This window comes from Sarcophilus harrisii, chromosome 5, assembly GCF_902635505.1.
Source record: "Sarcophilus harrisii chromosome 5, mSarHar1.11, whole genome shotgun sequence".
NCBI classification, from domain to species: Eukaryota; Metazoa; Chordata; class Mammalia; order Dasyuromorphia; family Dasyuridae; genus Sarcophilus; species Sarcophilus harrisii.
The window spans coordinates 140,410,876-140,436,731 of NC_045430.1; the positions used below are offsets into that span (position 1 = coordinate 140,410,876).

At 31.0% G+C, this 25,856-nt stretch overlaps 1 protein-coding gene across 5 annotated transcripts in view; it reads left to right on the forward strand.

The window, feature by feature from the left end:
• CACNA2D1 (calcium voltage-gated channel auxiliary subunit alpha2delta 1) overlaps window positions 1-25,856 on the forward strand; it is a 656,564-nt gene that overhangs the window by 522,744 nt on the left and 107,964 nt on the right. For all 5 annotated transcript variants that reach the window (XM_031938658.1, XM_031938660.1, XM_031938659.1 and 2 more), the window contains exons 8-10: window positions 5,257-5,326; window positions 7,126-7,176; window positions 9,360-9,459. In XM_031938658.1, the coding sequence (XP_031794518.1) occupies window positions 5,257-5,326; window positions 7,126-7,176; window positions 9,360-9,459 (221 nt within the window). The remainder of the gene's footprint in view (window positions 1-5,256; window positions 5,327-7,125; window positions 7,177-9,359; window positions 9,460-25,856) is intronic.

The following is a 25,856-nucleotide window of genomic DNA, read 5'->3' on the forward strand; positions in this document are numbered from 1 at the left end:
TAGTCAAGGAGGCTTTTACAGTGAATTTCAGTTATCCTTCTCAGATGACTTATAGACCTTTTCTGTTCAAAAGACAGAAATCTGGAAATTATTTGACTTCTTTAATATTGAATGGAAAAAAAAAAAGACAAAATCCTTGAACTTTGAATTAATTAATTTTGTTGTCATATCAGTTCATTGGTGCCATCATCAAAATAATATGCATGGACCTTTTTATTGCAACTTTTAAAATAAGGGGCACACTCACTTAAATTGATAATCCTAATAGTCCTTGCATATAATTAAAGGGCCCTATGGAAGAGATACAGCATGTGTTCAAGAGGGTAGTATTGAATTTTGAAGAGAATATAGGTTGTTGACAGGAAATACAATCAGAAAAATGTTATACTTTACAAAACTCAAATTATATTAAAGAAATTCACAAGAACTCTCCATTATAGGAATTACACACCACACACACACAATTCAATTTATATCATAATCAAGAGCTTAATAAAATAAAGGATATGAGCTAGTAGGAAAAAACTAATCTTTATTTGACAAAACTAGATCACAAAAAGACTTTGTTTACTATGTTATAAAACTAAGTTTGTGGTGAGACTTTTTGAAGGCAATAGACTTCACAAAAAGAAAAACTAGGTACTTCTGCCAGGACATTTGAATTATAATTGAACAGTTTGAATTATGGCTTCTTAATATGGATACTATTCAATTCCTTATTATTGCCTACATATGCCCTGTCATGAATTATTATTGTGTATTTCAGAGAAGAAATATAGCCGTTTTAAAATTTTTTATTCAAGTTTCCTACAAATAAGCATCATAAATTTTATATATATATATATATTTGAATGAAGTAAGTAGGGCAGGCTGAGATTTGCTGGAGAATCTAGTTTGACCATCTTCTTGCTCTTCATATAATAGAATAGAATGTTACTGGACAATGATGAAGAAAGAATGTAAGATTTTATTGAAATAAATGGTGGCTTTATTGAATTATACATTAAAAAGAACACATACAAAATGATTACAATAATAGAAATTAGAAAGCTACAAGAGGAAAAAAAAATATCTTGTATTGTAAATAGTAACCACTATATTAGTTGATTTTTCTTAGGTGTTTTAGGAGACTGTACTGGGGATAAGGAATTTTGTATATATTAAAAAGTTTCTGCAGGGTCAACAAAAATACCATATTTTTTTTTTGGTAAGTTAATAGAACAAAATGACGACAATGACAATGTTTAGCTGGTGCTTATGGAGATGATTTTGTCAGCAAATTCTGTTACATTTTATAATCTATTCTCTAACAAGCCAGGGTTTATTGAATTTAAAAAGTACAGCTACATATCCAAATCAACATGAAAACAGGCTTAAAATAGTTAACTTTTTGGAAGTAGAAACTTGTTAAATGAAGGGCATTACTGGTATAAAGTATACAGAGATATCAACTAAAAGTTTGTTTCCTTTTCCAACACTTTTGAATTTGTACAGATAATTGTCACTCTAATACATTACTAGAGTCAAACAAATGTAAACTCAGAGCACATAATATGAATAAAAGAAGCAAAAGAAAAGTCTTTATACATTTATTTGATATTTTTGTTCTCATAGCAAATTTTTCTTTAAATTCTTTAGGAATGTAGTTAAGAAACATTTAACATTATTAATTACTAATGCAATTAGTTTTCATTTTATGTAGAATAGTTCCTCACAAAAGAAAAACATCTTCAGTGCATCTCTGCTCTCTTTATAATTCCCAAACAATAAATAATTATATCTTCTTTTTAAAAACTGTTAGCTGTGTTAACTAGATAAACACTCTAAAATACTATTTAATATTAGTCTTGTTATTTCTGTGCTTTATAATAAAGTACTTGTCTTTATCTGACAAACAGACTGCTTTCTATAAGCAAATGTTTAGAAATCAAACCCAATGGTAGCATCATTAGGAAAATATTGTGGCTGTTGCTCATTTGTAGATGCCACATAAAAGACAATGCTAACCTGATAGATTTATCTGTAACTAAACATAGTTATTTTTATGACAAAGGGGAAAAAAAAAACCGAACTCTAGTCACCCAAAACTCATCTTAAAAAACAATAATAATAATTTGAACACCCAAAATGGCCATACTCTTTGTTGCTATTGTTTTGTAGAAATTTTTTTTAAAAAAATCAGATTGCGTGTTTTATTCAGTAGCTTTTATTTGCATCACTGCCAAATTGATTCCTGGTACAACTGAATGAATGACTGGAGCCTAGAATAATAGGCAAACATTATTACCTATTATTATTTTAGCACCTATATAATAGCAATATCCCTCCCTCATTGGAGTTTTGTATTAAGTAAATTGATGATCCAATTACATTTCCATTTTAACATAAATTAAAGATCATGTAAAACTTATAAAGGCAATATTATGGAACAGTCAATGGTTAAAAATAATGACTGAAGAATTAGAGATTTCCCAATAATGGCCAAAAAACTACTTATTAATCTTGTGGTAATCCATTATGCGAATTTCTAAGGTCTTATGCTATGTAAAATGTTTTAGTCTTAAACCTACTAAACAGTATAATATCCAACATTTGCATGTCTTAAGAATTTTGGATTTTATCTAGCATAGAAAGTCAAAATTGAAATTGACTATTGATTTAAAATCTAGACAGAAATAGTTTGAATAAATGAAACTGATGACCACTTAAAAATCTCATTTAGCCATTATTTTGAAACTTCTTTCACTGAACCATTTATCAAAACTGCAAACCAACTTTCCCCTACGAGTATATATAATCCCTACCTATGGTCAATAGAAACATGATGAACTTGGACTACATAATCTTAATATACATCTTCTTTACTGTAATTTAAATTTTAGATTAAGGATATTCAATTTTGATCCTTCAAAAGAAATATTAAAGTAAGACAAGTCAGCTGGTCAAATATATCAACTTTAATAATGAATAGTACTAGAAATCAGTAATTTACCTAAAGCTTTAATTGTTTTATCCATCAAAGGTTAAATTACAATTAAAATAATTAAAAACAAAGGCATTCTTTCACAACTAATTTATATGTTGAAGCATTTCCAGTGACTATTTTTAAAGCCCTGGAATTTTAAATATCCTAAATAGTGGTTAGAGTATTATTTTATCTTAATCATCCAATTAAATCTAAACTCTAGGCAAATTCATTTCTTATTCTTTTAAGTTCTTAAGAAAAAAGGGAAGAATGTCCTCTACACACAATTTCTATGAATGTTTCTCTTTTTTCTCTTCCCCTGTTCCAAAAAGATTCATTCCTTTAATATTTCAATAGTTAAGAAGTTCTGTGATATTTAGATTTATGTAAATGATAATTTATACCTCCTCCTGAGCATGACTTGTGACTATGTTCTCACATAGTATTTCCCTTGAGTGAGTGTCCAATATATTGGAGTCCTTCCTTTAAGTCATTTTATATATCACAGACATCAGTCTGGTACTTAGGTTATTGACCCAGTACAAGTACATCTGAGGAATAATTCTTCCTTACTTCTAATATTTTCTGTTCATACTTATCTTTGATGAAATGCCTTGCCCCACACCTTGGGTATATATCATTACTGAAAATATGTTGTAGTGTACTCCTGTCTACTATGTGTCCTTCCCTTGATTTTGGGTCACATGATACTATGATTCCTCAGATATCATGATGTTATAAAATTTATAATCATCAAGAGTCATATAAGAATCAATAGTCTATGTGAATTCATGCCATCAATTTACAAGTGTCAATGCCAAATTCAAATTAGAAGAATTGATATGAAATGATATTGAATACAGTTGCAAAAACTTCACACTGATCTATTCAAATGAATGAACAATTTTTTTTAAATAAAAAAAATTGAACAAGTTAAAACTATTAACCTTGATTGCAGCCATGCACTATAAAAGTTGGAAAATAGTAGCTATATTAAGGAGGACAAAATTTCTAAGAAACTAACTCAGAAAACACTTGATTTTGCCAATCAAAGAAATGTGTTTGCCAATACTAACGTCAATTAAATAAACATTTTTATAAGGATAGTCATGAAAGATTATGACTAATGTCACATTATAACTAAGCAAAAACAAAAACAAAAACAAAAAAAAACAAACAAACAAAAAAAAAAAAACACCTGAAAAAATGAAGGCAATTTTGCAGAAATCCTCTTGTGAAAGGTAACTGATTCACTCTCTAGAACATTCAAATTTCAATTTGATAATAGGACAACAAAATAGAAAATGGAACTGATGTGTCAACAATTCTATAACTTTTTTTCATTGATTTTCATTGATTACTTTGGACCATCACATTTGGATTGCACCATTCAGTTTCTGATAAAGTTTCTTTGTGAAAAAAAAAAAGAGAATAAATGGAAACTAAGAAGATGTAATCTAAAACAGTGACTGGTTCATGACATTTAAGAGGCTATGCATGTCTTGCAAAAAATATTTACTGTTCTGCAGTATATCTTAATATGGGGTTCAGATAGAAAAAGATAATTCCTAATAGTCAGTGACAAATTTTAGGTTCTCCAGTTTGTAAATGATATGCAAATGATTTTATTGTTACAGATTTTACAGGACTATCTATACATATATTCAATAACTCATCATTCATGTTCCCACTATTTATTTTCATTAAATATTTTGAAATTGCTTAAAGTTGAACTATACTAGTTTTGGACAACAGTTTGATTTGTAAATTAATTCTTATTTTCTGGTTTTAAAAGTCAAGGTGATATGGGATTTTTCAGATACTTGATACTGGGCTAAAAAGTAGATCTCATTTAAAAACAAACAAACATAAAATGTTTCTAAAAGGATACATCTGATAAAGATAAAAAGAAAACACAGGTACTGTTAGTGTAAAATAGTTTCCCTTAATTTCTGGTGTCTGTATAAACATAAAAAACAACAAGCTTCTTAAGCATCTATAGGAAATTAGCCTTTCGGAAGTATCAAGAAAAAGAACTGTCTAAATGATCATTTCAATTTCTTATGGGAAAAAAAAATTGCTTGTCATTGATTTCTTTTAGTACAGGTTTGTGATTTTCCTTGAAAATGTAGAAGTTGTTTTCTTTGTGAATTATGGACTTAAGCTTTTCTATCTGTTTTTGAAGTCTAGCATCAGCAGACTTCCTCTGAAATATGTGTATGTATGTGTAGATAGATAGATACATAAATAGATGTAGATATAATTTAATAATGCCTTGTTTTCTTTTTTAGCTTCCCCATGGGTTGATAAAACTCGAACACCAAACAAGATAGATCTCTATGATGTACGCAGAAGGCCATGGTAAGATAACATGCATTTAAAAAAAAAAAAAGGTAAGAAATAAACCATTTTTGTTGAAAAAAAAATGGTTATTTTTTCCTTGTACAATAAAAGATAATGTAATATAGTGAAAATACCAGTCCATAATATCAAGATAACAAATTTAATTGCTCTATTACTTAGCAATAATATGACCTGCTCTAACTTTACCTTTCTGATCCTTCTTCTTATATGTAAATTGGCTTACAGTTTAGAAAGTGCTTTAGAAACATTCAAGAGCTATAATTTATATGTGTGTGTATATATATATATATGTATATATGTATTATATGTATATATACATATAGATATGTGTGTATTATTATTACTTTAACATAGAGACCATATGGCATTGCACATAGAAAACTAAAAGTCAGGAAGATCTGGCTTCAAGTCTTGTCTTTGACTGTCTGCTCTATGACCTTGGATAAATCACTCACATTCTTAACTTTTGAAATATGTCTTTAAAACTGTAATTTACAGAGAAAGTGCTTACCAGTATTGATAAGATAGAGTTTCCTTACCTGAAATCATATATCCTGAACCATTAAAATCATAGGAGCAGGTCCCATCCCTATTCCTGTTTTGTTTTGCTTTGTTTCTTGACAAGCAGAATGATTATTTGGTAAAACATTTGAGTACCTTTTTAACAGAAGTTCAGTGAAAGGTTTGATAAATTATGTTCACTAAAGAATATTGGGGTAAAACTAATCCTGCCAATCAGGATTATTAATTCTTTCTATTTAACATTACCAGACACTCTAATTTAAATGATCATATGTAATGCTAGTATTACTTTTTAAGTCATAGGAATCTCCATGGTGATCTCCCCTCAGAGAAGAGGATATAGGAAAATGTGGCTTGATATGGGGAAGAGATAAATCACCTCTAACCCTGAATTTCTGAAGCTGGTCTCAATTAACCCCAAGTGTCATCCTTTGCTATTTGATTCAATTCAATTCAACAAGCATATGATAATTACTTAACAAATGCAACATAGGAATAACTAAGTCAATTGTGTCAAGTGATGAAATTTTTATTACATCTTTGTGATAATTAACTTTAATTTTTGCTGCCTATGCAAATGCACATTAAGTGCAAAAAAAAATTCAAGGAAATAGTATAATTTTACTTGGAAATGTAACATGTCATCCTTCTGTCTCTAGCATTTGTAAATATATTGCATTAATTGATGTAGCTTGGTCCTTCAAAGTTATCTTAAATTTCAATCCTTTAAAAACAAAAGTTTTCTTCAATTTTGTGCTATGTCTGATTAAATGGATTTGAAAGATTGAATCTTATGTTTCTTTTCATAGTGGATATAAATAAAAAACAAAAATAATGTCAGGAAAATAAAAACAAATTAAATGGGTGCTTCTTTATTGAAGAAATGGCCACATAAGTGCCTCTGTAACACTGATTCTGGAGTTTCTGAATTGTGAAGAATGCACATAAATTATGACATATTAACTTATAAATGTTATTTTAATTTGAGAAGATTTTTAAAACTATTTTGTACTTCATGTGTAGTTTTTATTTACATAATTTCACATTTATTTCTCTCTCCTCAATTTTTTTGCTTTTTAATCACCAAGACTTACTACAATGCCTTACATAAAGCAAGCGTGTAATAAATATTTTAATGGAATCAAAATGAATTGCATTGAAGTAAATTATATAAATTTGAATGTACAAAGTTGAATGGTCAAAAATTATACCTTCAGTCAATATTCAGTAAAACTTTTTCTCCCCTTTCATTAAAAAAAATATATCTTTTGCAGGTATATCCAAGGAGCTGCATCTCCCAAAGATATGCTTATTCTAGTTGATGTGTAAGTATTTTAATATTTCACATGTACTTTTTTTGAATGAAAACCCTGTTCCTATTGTACTAGAGAGCTGGGAAAAATGGTAGATTGGAAAAGAATCAGTATTTAGAGTGATTTTTAAAGCTATAGAGGGAAAGAATACATAATTAAAAAAAAAACCCTACAAAGGTTGAAAGAATTTCCTTTTGAATCAAAGATTTTAGTTCATGGATCAAAGGTGAACTTTGTATAAGCTACAAGTGCATTTTCAATTTTCATTGTATATTTTGAGTTACTCTTATGTAAGTACTTATTTCTGAAAACAGGTAAAATGTACTTTATTATAGACATACATGGTACCATATTGCTTCAGCTAAAAATAAAAGAAACCTAAAAAAAAATACCTAAATACTATAAATACCTAAAATGGCATAAAATATAATCTACCATTAGTTCATTTGGATAGCTTTTATAGCAAAAATTGACAAATGTTAAATAAACAAATGTCAAATACTGAGAATTTCATAAAACAAATAAATTTCAGAAGCTAGGGGATTTTTAAATGTAGTCTTCTTATTATGGAAGTTACAGAAGCTGAAATTTAAGATTCATATAGAGAATATCTTTGTTTTTGTTTTTTCATTATCCTATGAAATGAAAGAGTCAGATTCTGAATAAAACCATCTCTCTTACAGTAGAGACTTGCTTTATCCAAAGAACATTAAGGGATCAGGAAAATGAGTTTGAAAAACTTCAAATTAATTTACCTTGGAGAAAAAGAAATCTGTTCTATTCCTTGCTCATTTTGCCTCATTAGAAGAGACAGCATTTGATGTTATAAATGCAAGCAAATGGCACATACCTGGTTTTGAAAACATTTGTAATTCTCCCCAACTTAAGTTGTGCCCTGAAGCAAGCTAGTTCAATTTATCTCTCTAAAAGCTTATAAACCACTGAACAAGATAAAGGAGAGTAATGAATAAGGGAAAAAAAATAACAGAATGTGAATTTTCAAAGTCTCTTGTGAAAATGAAATAACATGATGTTTTGTCTAAATTGTTCTTTTCATTCTATCAGTATCCTAGTTCAAATCCTTAAACAATACTGGCTACTCTTTAAGAATAGATCTAAATGCTGATGAAATATATTCTCTCTGGAGAGAATGGTTTTGTAAATACATTTGTATTAGATTTTGAGCAATCAATTATAGTGTTAGGTACTGAATTAAATCTTCCAAAAAAAAAAAAAAGAAAATACATGAAAAATATATAGTATAAGTATTCTAATATGTAATATGGGAACTAGATATTGTGGTTTAGGTTGTTGGTCAGTGTTGAGAGAAGAAAAGAATCTCAAGGAAACATTTGGGAGAGGATTACATTTGGGTAACCAGTGAATGGGTATGGGAAAGGGCAGGATAAAAGAGTCAGTGAAAGAAATAAAAATAAAGAAAAAAAGAAAGAAAGAAATACCAAAGAGATAGAAGGTTTATCAGTAGAATAAAATGTCAGGAAAAAAAAAAAAAAAACCAAGGAGGATCAAGTGAGAAAAGAAGCCATTATTTGATGTATCAGAGAGTAAGTTAAATTGTGCTCATGTTTTATTCAGCGTATACATTCTGAGTGTCAATTTAAACTAAAATGACAAGGTAAACTAAATGATGCTTTAAGTGGGGGGAGACAGTTATATTATTAAAGTAAATGATAGCTGTAAATATATTGCAATTATAAAAAATAATTTTAAGAAATTAAATTAATGTAAATATTCTTTTCCCCAAGAATTTGATTGAATTAACAACAATGTATGTTCATATATAAGTACACAAAACAAACAAACAAAAAAATTTATATGCCATAATGAATTCTTGTAACCCTATTTGACATATAGTTTGGGTAACAGCATTTGGAATTTTAAAATATCCTTATGTTCTAATGTCTTTTATGTAGAACAAAAGATAAATAAAAACTAGTTTGTTTATTATGATTTTTCTTTCTGTTAAATATTTCTTTATAATCATTCTTTTTTAAAGAAATTAATCATGATGATTATATAAAAATTGATTTATAACTTGATATTATAGATTTGATTTAATATGTATTAATATTTATAATATAAATAAATATATATAATGAAAATTGTCATATAATATAAATATATGCAATATGTGTTTTAATAACATTCATGAAATGGTTCACTTGCTTGTTTAGGAGTGGAAGTGTCAGTGGATTAACTCTGAGGCTGATTCGTACATCTGTCTCTGAAATGTTGGAAACTCTTTCTGATGATGATTTTGTGAATGTAGCTTCAGTAAGTATCAACTGATTATTTTTTTCTCCATTTAAAAAAAATTGGTTTCTGCTTATATCATCTATGATAATTGTGGACTCAAAACATTTTTATGATATTGTATCACATAAAAGTTCAAAATCTTTATGACCCCTTGCCAGAAATCTTTCTCAATGTAACTTCTCTATTCTGCCACACTAAGTATACTGACCAGATTTCTGAGCATCTTTTTATTATAGCTTTTTAAATAGCTAAAGCTTAAACTTTTAGTAAAAATATTGAGGGCTCTGAAGAAATCACCTAAATGTCAAGATACCCTAACCTAGGTATGATGTCATCTCCAATAACACTCCTCTTCATATCACCAAGCTGTGCTGTCACTCTTGCACCTATTATCAAAGGGATCACTTAGTAGTACTATGGCCATTTTTGAGCCCGTTATTTATTTACAGGATACTAGCACTTAAATATACAGTTTAGTCCATTAACACAGGGGATAATACACATTCCAATACACTGACTTTTTCCAAAATCCAATTTGGATAATTCTGTTTTAGTTTTCTAATGGAAAACATTACTCATCTAGGATCCCATTAATATTTGAATCTGTTACATATAAATATGTTAAATACCCATTATACATAAATTTTCTGTTTGTTACATATATACCTGTTATATATGATATGTCATTGTGCCTTGGCAAAAGGAGAGATGGGAAAGTTGGAAGGGAAGATAGATGGGAATGCCTGACAAATTTGTATTTTATGGATTTTAATTGATCTAGAATTTTTGTTAAATGGATTTAGCTACAAAAATTTAGGGAGTCAGTGAAAAGAAAATGCTAAGAAAAACAAATGTTTTTGTTCATGTGCTGATTTTCTCTAGAACATTTTGTCAACATGAAGAGATCACCTAAAATCTATTTCTTGATACAATTAGCTTTTATTTTTATTTTAGTGCAAGCTAAAAGCTCTAAATTAATCTTTTACTGAAAATACTTGCTCAGATAGTTGTTAAAACTCAATGTTTTATCTCTGAAATCTTGTTAGAAAACAATTACTTAATTTTAATAGTATAATAGCATGTATTGCTGTGGCATATTAAAGCTTATAAAGTGCTTCATCTAGGGGAAAAAAAAAAAAAAAAAAACTTGTTGACTAAGTAGAGCAAATATTCTCTTCTTCAGAAAAGGCCAAGTCATTTGTTCAGTCTCACACATTTCATAAGTTTGGAAGCTGGGATTCAAATCTAGACTGAACAACTTTGAACTCAGTACATTTTTCATGTGTGTGATATCACATTTTGCTGTTGAAATTATTGTTGTTATTGGTTCTTTCTTGAAGACCACCAATAAATCATGAAGGTAATGTGCTGACTTTTGGGTAAAATGGATTTAAGTGAGGCAAACCTGAGCAGTCATAAGCATCACTCTTTCCTCCAAAGTCCAGTGGCAAGAAATAAGTCAAGATAACTGGCAATGTCCTAGCAGTATTGAAATAGGTGTTAACTAAGAAAGATATCAAACTGAAATAGAAATAGAAGCCACTAATAGGGATTCCTGTGGGCCACATATTGACTTAGAAAACCACATATTGGCGTTATCTAAGCTTTATTTTGTTAATTATTTGCCGAAGATATTTAAATTTGGTTTTGAATTTTCTAAACTAGAGAAAATATTTCTGTTTAGAATAGGTGTACACTGGAGAAGGCTCTCTATTACTGAGTTAGATTGTTAAATACCCCTGATAATGAGCCCTTTCATCATGTTCCACAAGCTATTTAAGCTTTTAGATTCAAAACTGTACTAGGACTTTGTATAAACTTTTTATAAAATGACCTATCTTGTATGCCAGGAGATATTGTAGGAAGCCAAAAAAAAGGGGGGGCTATAATATTAACAAAGATGGTTTTAATTTCCAAAATCATGTTTCATTTAGACTATAGAAAATAAGGTATGAGTAAAACCATCCAAAATTTTTGAAAGCAATGTTATTGTTTATCATTATTATTATCATTTTATTGCTAACACAAATAAAAGTTAACATTTATATCATTCTTTAAGATATGGGCTCCTAGGCAAACTAGGTGGCCCAGTGAATTGAGTACTGATCCTGGAGTCAGGAGGATTTGAGTTCAATTCTGGACTCTGATACCTAATACTTCCAAGATGTGTGATCCTGGGCAAGTCATTTATCCCCAAATGCCTCCCAAAAAAAGTATATATTTTTTAATCTAAGATTGTAAACATTGTGATGATGATGATAGTAGTAGTGATGATGGTGGTGATACCAGTACTTATTATAATTATATTTAAATATAATATCTTTTCTCTTGTAATATATATTTTTTGCCTTTAAATTATTCTGAAAGGCTCTATAGGCTTCACTGAACTGTCAAAGGGATCCATCACATCTCTGTCTCTCTGTTTCTTCCTCCTTTTCTCCCTTTCTTTTTGTGTCTCTCTCTTTCTCACACACACACACACACACACACACCATACACACACACACACACACACAGGTTTATGAATTATCTTTTTTACCAGAATCCAAAGTAGAGTGCAAAGAGGGCTCTGACTTTGAAGTCCAACAACCTGGGCTCAGATGCCATCTCTGCCATTTCCCATTTATATAACCCTAGGCAAATCAATTAACTTCTCAATTAAGAAGATGGAATGGGTGACCTCTAATGTATCCTCAAACTCTTATTCTGTGATCTTTAATGCTATGTGGGCAGTCGAGCATTATTAATTTATCAATTCTTAAGGACTAAGCAACCCCTTGAAAATCTCTGAGGAAATTCTAGGGTTGTTTTGCATAAAAAACTAACTGCCCTGCACCAACTTAGACAAAATCAGTTACCAGTCTCATATCTGAAAGCTTATCTAACTTGAGTAGGATGTACCAGACCCGACACTCCATGGGCATAGCCTTAGAAAACTCAAAGTCACCTCCATACCAATCAATCCATCAACAAGCACTTATTGAGCACCTACTAAGTGCCAAGCCCAGATTGTTGCTGGTAATTCAAAAGCAAGAAGGAAGAATCCCATAATGTAAAGAGGTATTACAATAGTAGAGGGGCAGTGTCCTTTAATGAGGAGGGGCATAGATTAAATTTTTAATCAGATTATTAAGATGTGAATTATTTTATTATTATTCATTATTTCTGTGACCCTGGTAAAGTCACTTCTATCTGCATCTCACTTTTTTGTCATATTTCAAATGAAGAGAAAATTAGGTGGTATTAAAGCTCTTCTTCATTACGATCAGTAGTTTTCCCATTTACAGATGAGGAAATGGAAGTTTAGAGACACTAATGGGTAGGCCTCCACAATAGCTAGTAATTCATTCTTATTCCATACTTTCCCCTGTAAAAGTCAGACAACTTTAGAAAGAAAGAACACTGGGATTTGTAATGATATAAAAGCTGTTGTTTTTCTCCAAAATGTACTTTTAAAGGGAAAAACAGTTTTGCTGGAAATATGAACCAGTAATCCAACTGTTAGACATTTCTTGGAGTTTTCCTTAATTAAATGAAAAGAATTCTTCATTGGTAAGTTATTCTCAAATTTATTTTTTGGCTAATAGTTCTCAAAGCTTTAACACTTGACTTCCCTTAACTATTTGATTTAGCTTGACTGTTCATTGAAAATGAACATACATTTAATTTGTTACTTGCAAGCAGAAGTGAGAATTCATCTGAATTGGGATACTTCAACCAAATAGTACAAATTAAAATAATGTATTTCACCATTCATTATTTATGAAGAACTTCCCAAATCCATAGAAAGTTTTTTTTCTAGGATCATTGAATTTTTTTGGAAAAAAATCTTCTTTCTTTGAAGTTATTAAAATATTTCTAATTTAGTATTTTTTTTTCTTTTTGTATGCAAAAGGAGAGTGGGGGAATCACTCTAAATTGGAAAGGCATGGTGTGGAGTTATTGGGAATAAATAAATTATATGGATTCTTCACTCCTTGTAGCTCTCTAATGTCTATTCAGATGATAGTATGCTGGAAGGACATCTACTAAGGGTGGTGTAGATGAGATTGTTTTTGGATAGGTATGAGTTACGCTAAATGATTTCTGAAGTTCTGTGATTCTGAGACAGTAATCAAGAAACAGTCATTATTATGATACTGACATTGAACTAATATAACATATTCATGTTCAATGCAAGGTTCACTAAAAGCATTAAAATAACCACTAGTATATTTTCAAAGGGCTTAAGCAACATCAAGTCAATCTAGCAGGCAGTCATTGCTTTTTTTTTTTTTTTTTTTTTTACTGACATTTGTTTCTTTTATCACCATACCACCACTGCTTTGGAAGTGATGTAGATTAATGTATTTAAACAAATGAACATGCGAAAAAATCAACAAAAAAAATCATTATTTTTATAATGTTTATAATGTATAATGCTGTTCATTATTTTAAATTTTAAAAATAAACCCAAAGGCTTTCTCACATAACATTCTTTGGTTTAATCAGGAATTACAGTAGCTTGATGCTTTTACATACTTTTAAGAAACATTTGAAATCCTTCTAAAAGAAAGGTAAAACAAAGAATTCCAACAAAGAATTCTGGATGCTTTTACATTTTGGAATGGTATAAATCCCATTGTTTAATGATCACAATAGTCTCTGCTAGAATAGAATTTTATGAAACTGGAGATTTAAAACTTAAGGTTGGAAAATGTGATTTTATCCATTCCCCTCAGAATTTGGTGTGCCAGGAAACCAACAATATGGCTTAAAGTTTCTTATGATGCAGCAGTGCCTGGTAATGAGGTACTGAATTAACCTGAGGGTTTTTCTTCCACTTAGCTCTTCTAGCAAGCTGTCCTGCAAAGCCCTCATGTAAAACTTCCTACTCATACCTGAGATATAGGGATTTAAACTCCTGTCAATCATCCCTAAGAAGTGATAGTACAATTTAGTCAGTCATATAAAGGTTCATCCAAAGATTCTTGTGAACCATAGGCAGAAATACCAATTGGCTTCGTGCTTCTGGTTTCATATTTTTAAATTTTTTACTTATTCTAAGGAGAATGATTGCCATGCCTATATAAACCCCGTAACTGCTGTCAGGGTTACTACTCTATCCTTCTCCTCCTGGAAATGCTTTTCTGCTATCTCCAGAGCTGTGCTTTGTTGCTGAAAGAGAGCCTGCTGTTCTAGAAAGCTTAAATATAAGAATAATATAGCTGTTTTTCTACTAATCCAGTTATATGCTTTGATAACAGTAAATAGTAGATGATAGAAGTAGCAATTCAATACCAGCATGCCCTGATTTACGGAAGAGGTTTCAAATGTTGATACAGGGAGTGTAATTTATTTATGATTGTGTGTAGGCTCAGGGTTTAGGAGAGCTCTGTTTCAAACCTGTGGAAGATGAAAGGCAAATGCGAACTTGTTAAAATCACTATGTCAGAGGTCAGCACTGTAGGACTTTTTAGTCATTCATTCTAATATTATACAATATCTGAAAAGACCTAATAAAATCATGGATTTCTTACCCAGAAAATAAATGTGAAATATCATGGCCTCTCCAGGTATTTTAGGAGCAATTTAGTGCCATGGAATTTGGATGTCACTGCAATATACAACCTCTAAAGACTGCCCAGAAATAGTAGCAGATGAAAAATGTCATATCTATAATGTCATAGAAAATACTGTTGACATATTAGAATGAAGCTACCTTTACAATTTGCTGTCCCCAGGTATTTCCCCAGATGCCAGGCTACTAAGCAACAGCTACAATAGTGACAAGTCAGAGATGCTATCTTTTTAAATTATACTTTAAAAAAACAAAAGAAATATACCCCCCCCTAGACAATTAGATAAAAGACCAATTTTTCAAAGTAGTGGTAAAGTAGGTAAATAATACAATTCATTGGGGTCATATGTATTCCTAAAGAAAGAGAGTTCCCCCCCCCCTTTTATAGATCTGAATCCTTTCTTTGACATTCCTACAGATAGCCAGGGTAAGAAAGAGACATTCTTGTTCCAAAGTCTTTTGTAGTCTAGTCTGCCTCACCCAAGCATATCCATATGTCTAAATGAAAATGTATTATTTTGCTATGTAAATGACTTCATCAGATGACAAAATTATAGATTCCTATCATGTGCATATATAGAATTATCTAGAGACATGAAAGCTTATAAAATAAACATCAAAAAGTAGCAATGAAATAGCATGCAGTATCCATTGATATTATCCACCTCTCTAAGCCCAAACATCCAATCTATTTAAAAATATAAAATGTATTTTTAAAGGACTCATCTGCTCCTTTTCAGTTTCTTTTTCACCTTCTAATCATTGTATCAAGAAAGTGTTGCATGCTTGAGTAGCAAAGTACTAAAACAAAAAACAACCATCTTGGTATGTTCTGCTTTCAAGTTCCTTTCATTTCAGCTTTCTTGCTAAAGTGTGGCTCACCAGTTCATAGACACTTAGAGGACATCCAGTCCAATATGTACACAAGTCTTCTCAATAACATCCCCACCAAGGTGCTGTGCAGCTCTTGCTTTATAAGATGACTTTATGTTGGATGAGGAGACGGAGAGAATATTGTTGTTGACTCATTTTTAGTCATGTCCAATTCTTAGTTACCCAATCTTGACAAAGATCTTGGACTAGTTTGCCATTTCCTTCTCTAGCATATAATGTTTATGTAAAATTTCAAACACACAGAATATCTAAGATTAATTTCAATTAATCTTTTAATCAATTAATCAGGAGGCAGATTTCACTCCTAAGCATACAAATAGAACTATACTTAGAAGTAGTTGAATAAGCAACATGAACAAAAATGATCTTAAGATCAGAGTAAATTGAAAAGTCAGCAGCAATTGAGGGCCATTCTTAGTTCTTCTAGTGATGTCACCATTCATAAGAACATAGATTTTGAAGGGATTTCCAGAGTCATTTAGTCCAACTTTCTTGTTTTTCAGATAAGGAAATAAACTAAGGGAGGGTAAACTACTTACCCATGATCACATGACTAAGAAGTTTCACTCAGAATTCAAATTCAGATCTTCCTAATTCTAAACCCATTGCTTATTCACTTTGTCACCAGAAAATGACATCTAACTAATTTTCTCATTAAATATTATTATTAGAATTAAAGATTATCCTCAGTAAATATCACTTCCAAATGACGAAAAATTCCAAAATTATAGACATGATTAAGCTGTGTGGGTTATAAAGTCAATACTATTAGCACCCTGCCACTAACTTATTATGCAGCCTGTCCAGAAGACTTTTAAATGAAAATAATTGTTTTCACTAGGAATGAAAAACAAATTCAAAATTTACATTTTTTCAGCTGGAGAAGCATTTCTGGGAGGAATAGGGTAGATTGGAGAAAGAAGATCTAAAAATTAGATATGATCCAAAAACTAGATAATCTCTCCAGCTCATTCTAAAGCATTCTTTACAATGTATGTTAAATACTTTCCTTGAAACATGTATATGAATGGGTTCTCCAGAATATTATGCTTCCTTCATTCTCAAAGCAGACCAATAACATCAGGAGGAGGATGTCTTGACTTGCAAGCATGAATACTTTGTGGTTAGTTATTGTGGCTAATTATCATCCACCATGTTTTACTCTTCCATTATACAGATAAATGAGAGTTGATTGTTATATAAGATTTTTTTTTTAATGAAGTAGTTTCCTTCATTAAGCCTCCTCAACTTGGAACCATCCCACATAAGGCTCAGAAAATAAAGAGAAGTGCAAATAATTGAAGTTATCCAGAGAGAACTTCTTCCCCTTTCTGGATTTAGTAAATCCTTATTCTGTGCATTTTAAAAGAGATAAGAAGATAAATTATACAAACTATTGAACTAATTAATAAAACTAAGAGTTGGTTCTATGAAAAAGCCAATAAAATAGATAAGCCTTTAGTAAATCTGATTAGAAAAAGGAGGGAGGAAAATGAAATTAGTAGTCTTAAAAATGAAAAGGGAGAACTTTCCACCAATGAAGAGGAAATTAGAGAAATAATAAGGAGTTATTTTGCTCAACTTTATGCCAATAAATTTGATAACCTAAGTGAAATGGATGACTACCTCCAAAAATACAGACTTCCCAGACTAACAGAGGAAGAAGTAAATTGCTTGAATAGTCCCATTTCAGAAAAAGAAATAGAACAGGCAATTAAACAACTCCCTAAGAAAAAATCCCCAGGACCAGATGGATTTACATGTGAATTTTACCAAACATTTAAAGAACAATTGGCCCCAATGCTATATAAATTATTTGATAAAATAGGAATGAAGAGTCCTACCAAATTCCTTCTATGACTACAGACATGGTACTGATACCTAAACCAGGTAGGCTGAAAACAGAAAAGAAAATTATAGACCAATCTCCTAATGAATATTGATGCTAAAATCTTAAATAAGATACTAGCAAAAGACTACAGAAAATCATCTCCAAGATAATACACTATGATCAAGTAGGATTTATACCAGGAATGCAGGGCTGGTTCAATATTAGGAAAACTATCAATATAATTGGCCATGGCCAATAACCAAATTAACAAAAACCATATGATCATCTCAATAGATGCAGAAAAAGCATTTGATAAAATCCAACATCCATTCCTATTAAAAACACTTGAGAGTATAGGAATAAATGGACTTTTCCTTAAAATAATCAACAGCATTTATTTAAAACCATCAGTAAGCATCATATGTAATGGAGACAAACTGCAACCATTCCCAATAAGATCTGGAGTGAAACAAGGTTGCCCACTATCACCGTTACTATTTAATATTGTATTAGAAACGCTAGCTATAGCAATAAGAGCTGAGAAAGAGATTAAAGGAATAAGAATAGGCAATGAGGAAGCCAAATTATCACTCTTTGCCGATGACATGATGGTATACTTAGAGAACCCCAGAGATTCTGCTAAAAGTTATTAGAAATAATCCACAACTTTAGAAAAGTTGCTGGTTATAAAATAAACCCACATAAGTCATCAAGCATTCTTATATATCACTAACAAAATCCAACAGTCAGAGTTACAAAGAGAAATTCCATTTAAAGTAACTACTGATAATATAAAATATTTAGGAATCTATCTGCCAAGGGAAAATCAGAAACTTTATGAGCAAAATTACAGACCACTTTTCACACAAATTAAGTCTGATCTAACCAATTGGAAAAATATTAAATGCTCTTGGATAGGGAAGAGCAAATATAATAAAGATGACAATATTACCTAAACTAATCTATTTATTTAGCGCTATACCAATCAGACTCCCAAAAACTATTTTAATGACCTAGAAAAATAACAACAAAGTTCACATGGAAAAACAAAAGGTCAAGAATTTCAAGGAATTAATAAAAAAAAATCAAATGATGGTGGCTTAGCTGTACCAGATCTAAAACTATACTATAGAGCAGCAGTTACCAAAACTATTTGGTATTGGCTAAGGAATAGATTAGTTGATCAGTGGAATAGATTAGGTTCAAGGGATAAAACAGTCAACAAATATAGCAACCTAGTCTTTGACAAACCCAAAGATCCCAGCTTTTGGGATAAGAACTTACTGTTTGATAAAAATTGCTGGGAAAATTGGAAACTAATATGGCAGAAACTAGGCATTGATCCATACTTAACGCCGTACACCAAGATAAGGTCAAAATGGGTTCATGACCTAGGCATAAAGAATGAAATTATTAATAAATTAGAGGAACATAGGATAGTTTACCTCTCAGACCTGTGGAAGGGAAGGTCTTTATGACCAAAGCAGAACTAGAGATCATTACTGATCACAAAATAGAAAATTTCGATTATACCAAACTGAAAAGTTTTGTACAAAACAAAACTAATGCAGACAAGATTAGAAGGAAGCAATAAACTGGGAAAATATTTTTACAGTCAAAGGTTCTGATAAAGGCCTCATTTCCAAAATATATGAGAATTAACTCTAATTTATAAAAAATCAAGTCATTCTCCAATTGAAAAATGGTCAAAGGATATGAACAGACAATTCTCAGATGAAGAAATTGAAACTATTTCTAGTCATATGAAAAGATGCTCCAAGTCATTATTAATCAGAGAAATGCAAATTAAGACAACTCTAAGATACCACTACACACCTGTCAGATTGGCTAAGATGACAGGAAAAATAATGTTGATTGTTGGAGGGATGTGGGAAAACTGGGACATTGATTCATTGTTGGTGGAGTTGTGAGCAGATCCAACCATTTTGGAGAGTAGTTTGGAACTATGCTCAAAAAGTTATCAAACTGTGCATACCCTTTGATCCAGCAGTGTTACTACTGGGATTATATCCCAAAGAGATTATAAAGAAGGAAAGGGACCTGTATGTGCACGAATGTTTGTGCAGCCCTTTTGTAGTGGCTAGAAACTGGAAACTGAATGGATGTCCATCAGTTGGAGAATGGCTGAATAAATTGTGGTATATGAAAATTATGGAATATTACTATTCTGTAAGAAATGACCAACAGGATGATTTCAGAAAGGCCTGGAGAGACTTACACGAACTGATGCTGAGTGAAATGAGCAGGACCAGGAGATCATTATATACTTCAACAACAATACTAGATGATGACCAGTCCTGATGGATCAGGCCATCCTCAGCAACGAGATCAACCAAATCATTTCTAATGGAGCAGTAATGAACTGAACTAGCTATACCCAGAAAAAGAACTCTGGGAGATGACTAAAAACCATTACATTGAATTCCCAGTCCCTATATTTATGCACACCTGCATCTTTGATTTCCTTCACAAGCTAATTGTACAATAATTCAGAGTCTGATTCTTTTTGTACAGCAAAATAATGTTTTGGTCATGTATACTTATTGTGTATCTAAGTTATATTTTAATATATTTAACATCTACTGGTCATCCTGCCATTTAGGGAGGGGTGGGGGTAAGAGGTGAAAAATTGGAACAAGAGGTTTGGCAATTGTTAATGCTGTAAAGTTACCCATGTATATATCCTGTAAATTAAAGGCTATTAAATAAAAAAAATAAATAATAAAATTAAAAAAAAAAAAAAAAAAAAAGAAGATAAATTATACAAACTATGATAGTGGGGGGTATTTAACTTAGAGAAGAAATGTTTAGATGGTAACTTCATGACTGTCCAAATATATAACAAAAAAAGTTTAATAGGAAGGTATTGACAAGCATGGTAAATATTTTTACTTTAAGTACATAGTACACTGAAGATATTTTTACAATACTTACTAAATTAAATTTTGGAAATCTGTGAACTATTCATGGTAGTTTATAAGAGAATAGAAGTACTTTTATTACCTATGATAGTGGTGGGGTTTTGATCATTTATCCACAAAATCTCAGCCATGTCTATTAAGTGAAATTTACTAACCTTGCATTATGATCTTAAATTGATTTTGCTTCTATCAGTACTCATTGCATTTCCATATATATGTTTGGCCTAACATCCCTCTTCCTTTCTTATACCTATCAGAATTTTTTTTCTTTTCTCCTCTATTCTGATTTAAAACAATCTTCATTTGATTCGTATATCTTTAAATAAATAAGTTTTATTGACCTTTATCAGATCCATTCCATCTTTGTCCAAGAACTAAACATTATTCTATATTAAAACTAATGCAAAAGTTCAGATCACATTTTCAGATGATTCTTAAAGAGATATTCCATTCCCTATATCCAGGGATATTAACAAATAGGAATGAAGGAGAAAGATTGTGGAAGAAATTCAAGGTTAGGCTTTGCAAAGTATCATCAGAGATAAGACAAGAGGACAAGGGACTTATTTGAATGTGTAGGATAGTGTAGAAATGAACTGACTGACCAAGGAAGGAAAAGGAAAAGGAAACTAATAAAAATGGTCAGAGAAAGAACTGACAATTGAAAGTCATGATGAAGACAAAGTACGGGTTTAGGATCATAAGGCATATAGAAAGATGGAATAATATATAACTATGATCATATATAACAGATAAATTTTAAGTCCATCTCTTCTTCTTGGCATCCTAATATCAGTCTATCCTTAACCCTTTACTTGTTCCTTTAAGAATCTTATTTACTTCATGATTTCAATTGTCTCCTTTATTCAAATGACTCCCAAATCTCTATTTTCCCATCTCTGAAGTTTTTCCAGTGCTCTTGGCCCCAACTTCCAACTGGCTTTGGAATGTTTCTATTTGTGTTTCCCATTACCGTCTCAGTCTAATACCCCACATTGAGCTTAATTCCCTCCTAAACCCACTGTTCAGAACTTTATTTATTTAATATCCTGGATGATTCATCCAGAATCCTCTCCCATTCTCTCCTCATATATATATATATATATATATATATATATATATATATATATATATATAATTTTTACTATAACTTGCTTTCTCCGTACATTATCAGTTAGTTACCAAGGCCTTCTTGCTATGTCTTAACATATCTTGTTTGCCCTTCCCAACAAGTCTAGACTCTTTTTACCATTCACCCATATTCTTTCAATAACCTTGGAAATCTTGCTGCCTTCAATCTCTCTTCCCTGTAGTCCATACCTTTCTTGTGCCTCTGCTGAAAAGAAAAATTTTATATACTGTTCTCATCATGTCCCTACTGTGCTTTAAAAGTTTTGGTGCAATGTATTCCAGTCAAATTGTACCCGTGTCTGACAAATGAATATGCCCTTAGATTTTCCCACTTTAGTGCCTTTGTTCTCACAGTTTCCCATTTCTAAAAACCTTCTCTCTTTCCTCTTTGGCTATTGAATTTCTCCTTATGTGTTTATTTACCCATTTGATTTATTAAAATTTTTTTTTACAGAATGATACATTAGAAATGATATTCCATCATTTTTTTTCCTATTTGTCTTACTTAAGTCTCAATATCTTTTGCATGATCATCACCCATTCTTGCTTCTTATTCATGAGTCTACATCAAGACTCTGACCTGGAATTTCTCCACTTTCCTCTTTATATTCTCTCTTTCTTAATAATGGCAATTGTTCCTATTCATTCCTCTATCAGGTCTTTGCTGATGCTTCCAGAATCCCCTATATTTCGCTCTTAATTTTCCCTTAAGCTTCAGTCCTGCATCTTTAACTGCACATATAATATCTCCTTCCAGTGTCTCCATAAACATCTTCCATTTAACATGTCCAAAATTGAATTTGTTATCTATCCCCAAAACCTCCTCCTAATTTCTGTTTCTACTCAGGATAGTATCATCTCAATCACTGAAGTTCATAAGGAACTCATTTCTTATTCTTCTCATTTACCTCCCATATCCATTCAATTGCCCCACTCTGTTGATTTTACCCTTACAATATTTACTGCCTTTCTTTCTTCTTAATCTAATTTTTATTCCTGTCCTTCAGGACAATTCATCCTATTAATCTTCCAAAAATGTATAATTGACATTCTAAAAACATGAGCTTAACTACATCATTCTCCTCCAGAAGTTTCAGTGGGTGGCTGTCTATGGCCAATGGAAGATAAAATAGAACTTGCCTTTGTTTGGCATTTGAAGGCCTTTATTATCTGGCTAAAAAAGATCTTTCTAAGCTGAATTCATATTATTCTCCCTGATAAATTTCATGTACTTGATAAACTGGCCTACTTGCTGGTCTCTAGATATAACTCATTTTCCACATCTGTGTTTTTATTACGCTGTCCTTATACCTAGAATGTTTGCCCTTCTCACTTCTTCTCTCTTCCTCTTTGAATCATTAATTCCACTCAGTATTTAGCTTGTGTCCTTTTCTATATGAGATCTTTTCTAGTTTCCCTAGTTGTTAGAACTCTCCCCATCCCACAGAAATAACTTTTTTTGTGCATTTGTTATCCATGATATTTCCTAAGATTATCTCTAACTGGGAATAGTATCACACAGGAAAAATCTATTTTATTGACACATAGGCAGAATCAATTCTTCAAGTTGTTTTAATTTTGAGATTAAATTAATAGCAACAATTCTTAGTTGAAAATTCAACTACAATTATATCCATATATGGTTTGCATTTGTTAGCTTTTTTAAAAAAAAATCTGCTTTTCTTATCTATTATTTAATCTTGTCAATATGTTCTGTCTTAAAAATTTGACAGATACAATCCATTTCAATAGCACTTGTAGTATAAGAGTGACCTCTACATTGAGGTACTTCCAACTACAAGGCATAAGAATAATTATGTTTTTAACTAAGAAAAGAAAGCATGGTGAAATGCTTATAGAACCAAGAGTCTGAACCCAGATTTAGAACTCCGTGGCAGATTTAAATGAATTTATCTTTGAATCTTCCAACTGAACTTTTGGAATAAGTTTCTATTTTGTAAAACTTCCAGCGATTAATATCACAAGTCTGGACTAAACTTCAAAAGCAAGTCATATCAGTATTTCAAAAGGGTAATTTGACTATTTTCTGACTGTCAATGTGGTCACATGAGGATGCAAATGTATTATAATATACATATATTTTCTACAGCAACATAAAATTCTCTTCTTAACCTCAGAGTTTATAGTAGAAATATTCTATATTATTTTCAATTTAGATAAGGCATTAAAAAAAGGCATTCAAAAAAGTAATCTGAGCTTAATGAAAAATGTTTGACATTCATAAAAATTTACATTGCTTGACATTTTCATTGGAAAAGAGGAAATCCTAGAAAATTATATACATCTTCAGCGTGGGACTGCAGTAATCACATACCTCCTATTTTTTGTTTTTTCCTGCAGTGCCACCTTGTGGTCACAACTTTGTGCTTATGATTCCTTCTACTCTTGACTCTTATTATAATGGATTAATGGGCATATGTGATTACAATCCCGACCTTGCAGTGATATCTCTAATATTTTGACATTGGTCAAAAAAATGAATAATATATCACAGCAGATAAAGGGTTTCATTTAAACATATGTATATTTTAGTCTTACATACCATTTCTGTTTGGGTTCAATGTACCCACTATGGACAAGACACAAAGATTCAGAAAAGAAAAATCAAACAATCCGGGCACCTTCCAATCAGATAAATTTAGCTATGGATCAACTTTTTCTCAATAAATATTAACATATTTAAATTACCATAAAGTTACATCTAAATAATCTAAATAAAGCATGTCTAATCCATGTTTTAAGGCTGATGGAGGAAATACAAGATTGCAAAATTAATTAAAACACAATAAGAACATGACAATAAGATTCAAAATTGATCTTTTTCATTTTCAGTTAAGTTGTAAATTGAAATATAACTTGACCTTTTTGTGTCATAGACCTCTTTGGAAATCTGGGGAAGTCGTTATCCCTTCCAAGAATGATTTTTCAAAATTAATAGAGTAAGATAAAAAAGGATTACAAAGGAAGTAAATTAGAATTGGAATGAATTAATAAAATATTTTTTTAAAAAATTCATAGACCCCCAAGTTAAGAACTTTTGACTTAGAGTATTTAATGATGGTATCAAACTCCTTAGTGGTTGCTGCAAAACTGACTTGCAGCATTTCTCCTTGTTCCATTTTCCAGATAAGAGAATAACTTTTCAAAAAATCTCTTTGATCTATAATGCAAAGCAATGTAATTAAATTTATTTATAAACTAACCTTCAAATCTGTACATAGCTTTAATTCTACAAACAATCCTTTTTATGGTCCTCTGCCAACTTTAAACTTCGTGATTCATTTTTTTTTCTGATTTATTGATTGATTTTGATCATTAAAACTAGCAAGCAGCGAGGTACAATGGAAAGAATAATAAGTGATTTGGATTCAGCAGACTTTTCTTTCTATTCTGGGTGTCCTTTAACTTGGGCAAATCACTTAATATATCTGAAACTGCATTTCCTCATGGTGAAATTATGAAGTTAGATTGTATTGTTGTTCTATCTTTATTCTTCGTGATCCCATGTGGGGATTTTCTTAGCAGAGATACTGGAATGGTTTGCCACATCCATCTCTAACTTATTTTATAGCTGAGGAAACTGAGGCAAACAGAGTTAAGGGATTTACACAGAGATACACAGCTACTAAGTATCTGAGGTCAGATTTGAAATCAGGAAGATGTCTTCCAGTTTTCAATACAATTTTTTACTGAGCCCCACCTAATTACCTTGATTTTGGATTGTTATTAATGAGATTGAATTAGTTGGCTTCTAAAACCCCTTCTAAATCTAAATACACAATTGCATTATCAGCCACATTACATCACCCTTCTCTCTCTAACAAAATACTCATGTTGATATATATATACACACACACACACACACACACACACACACACACACACACAGACACACACACACAGATTTTAAAAAATCCTTTCTGAAGCTTCCTGAAAATATGCTAGAGCTCAAATATTAAATTGTCGTTATCTTTAATTACTTGGAAAAGCAGTTTTTAAAAAGGGGCCTAGACTTTCCTTCTCATTTTTTAAAGCT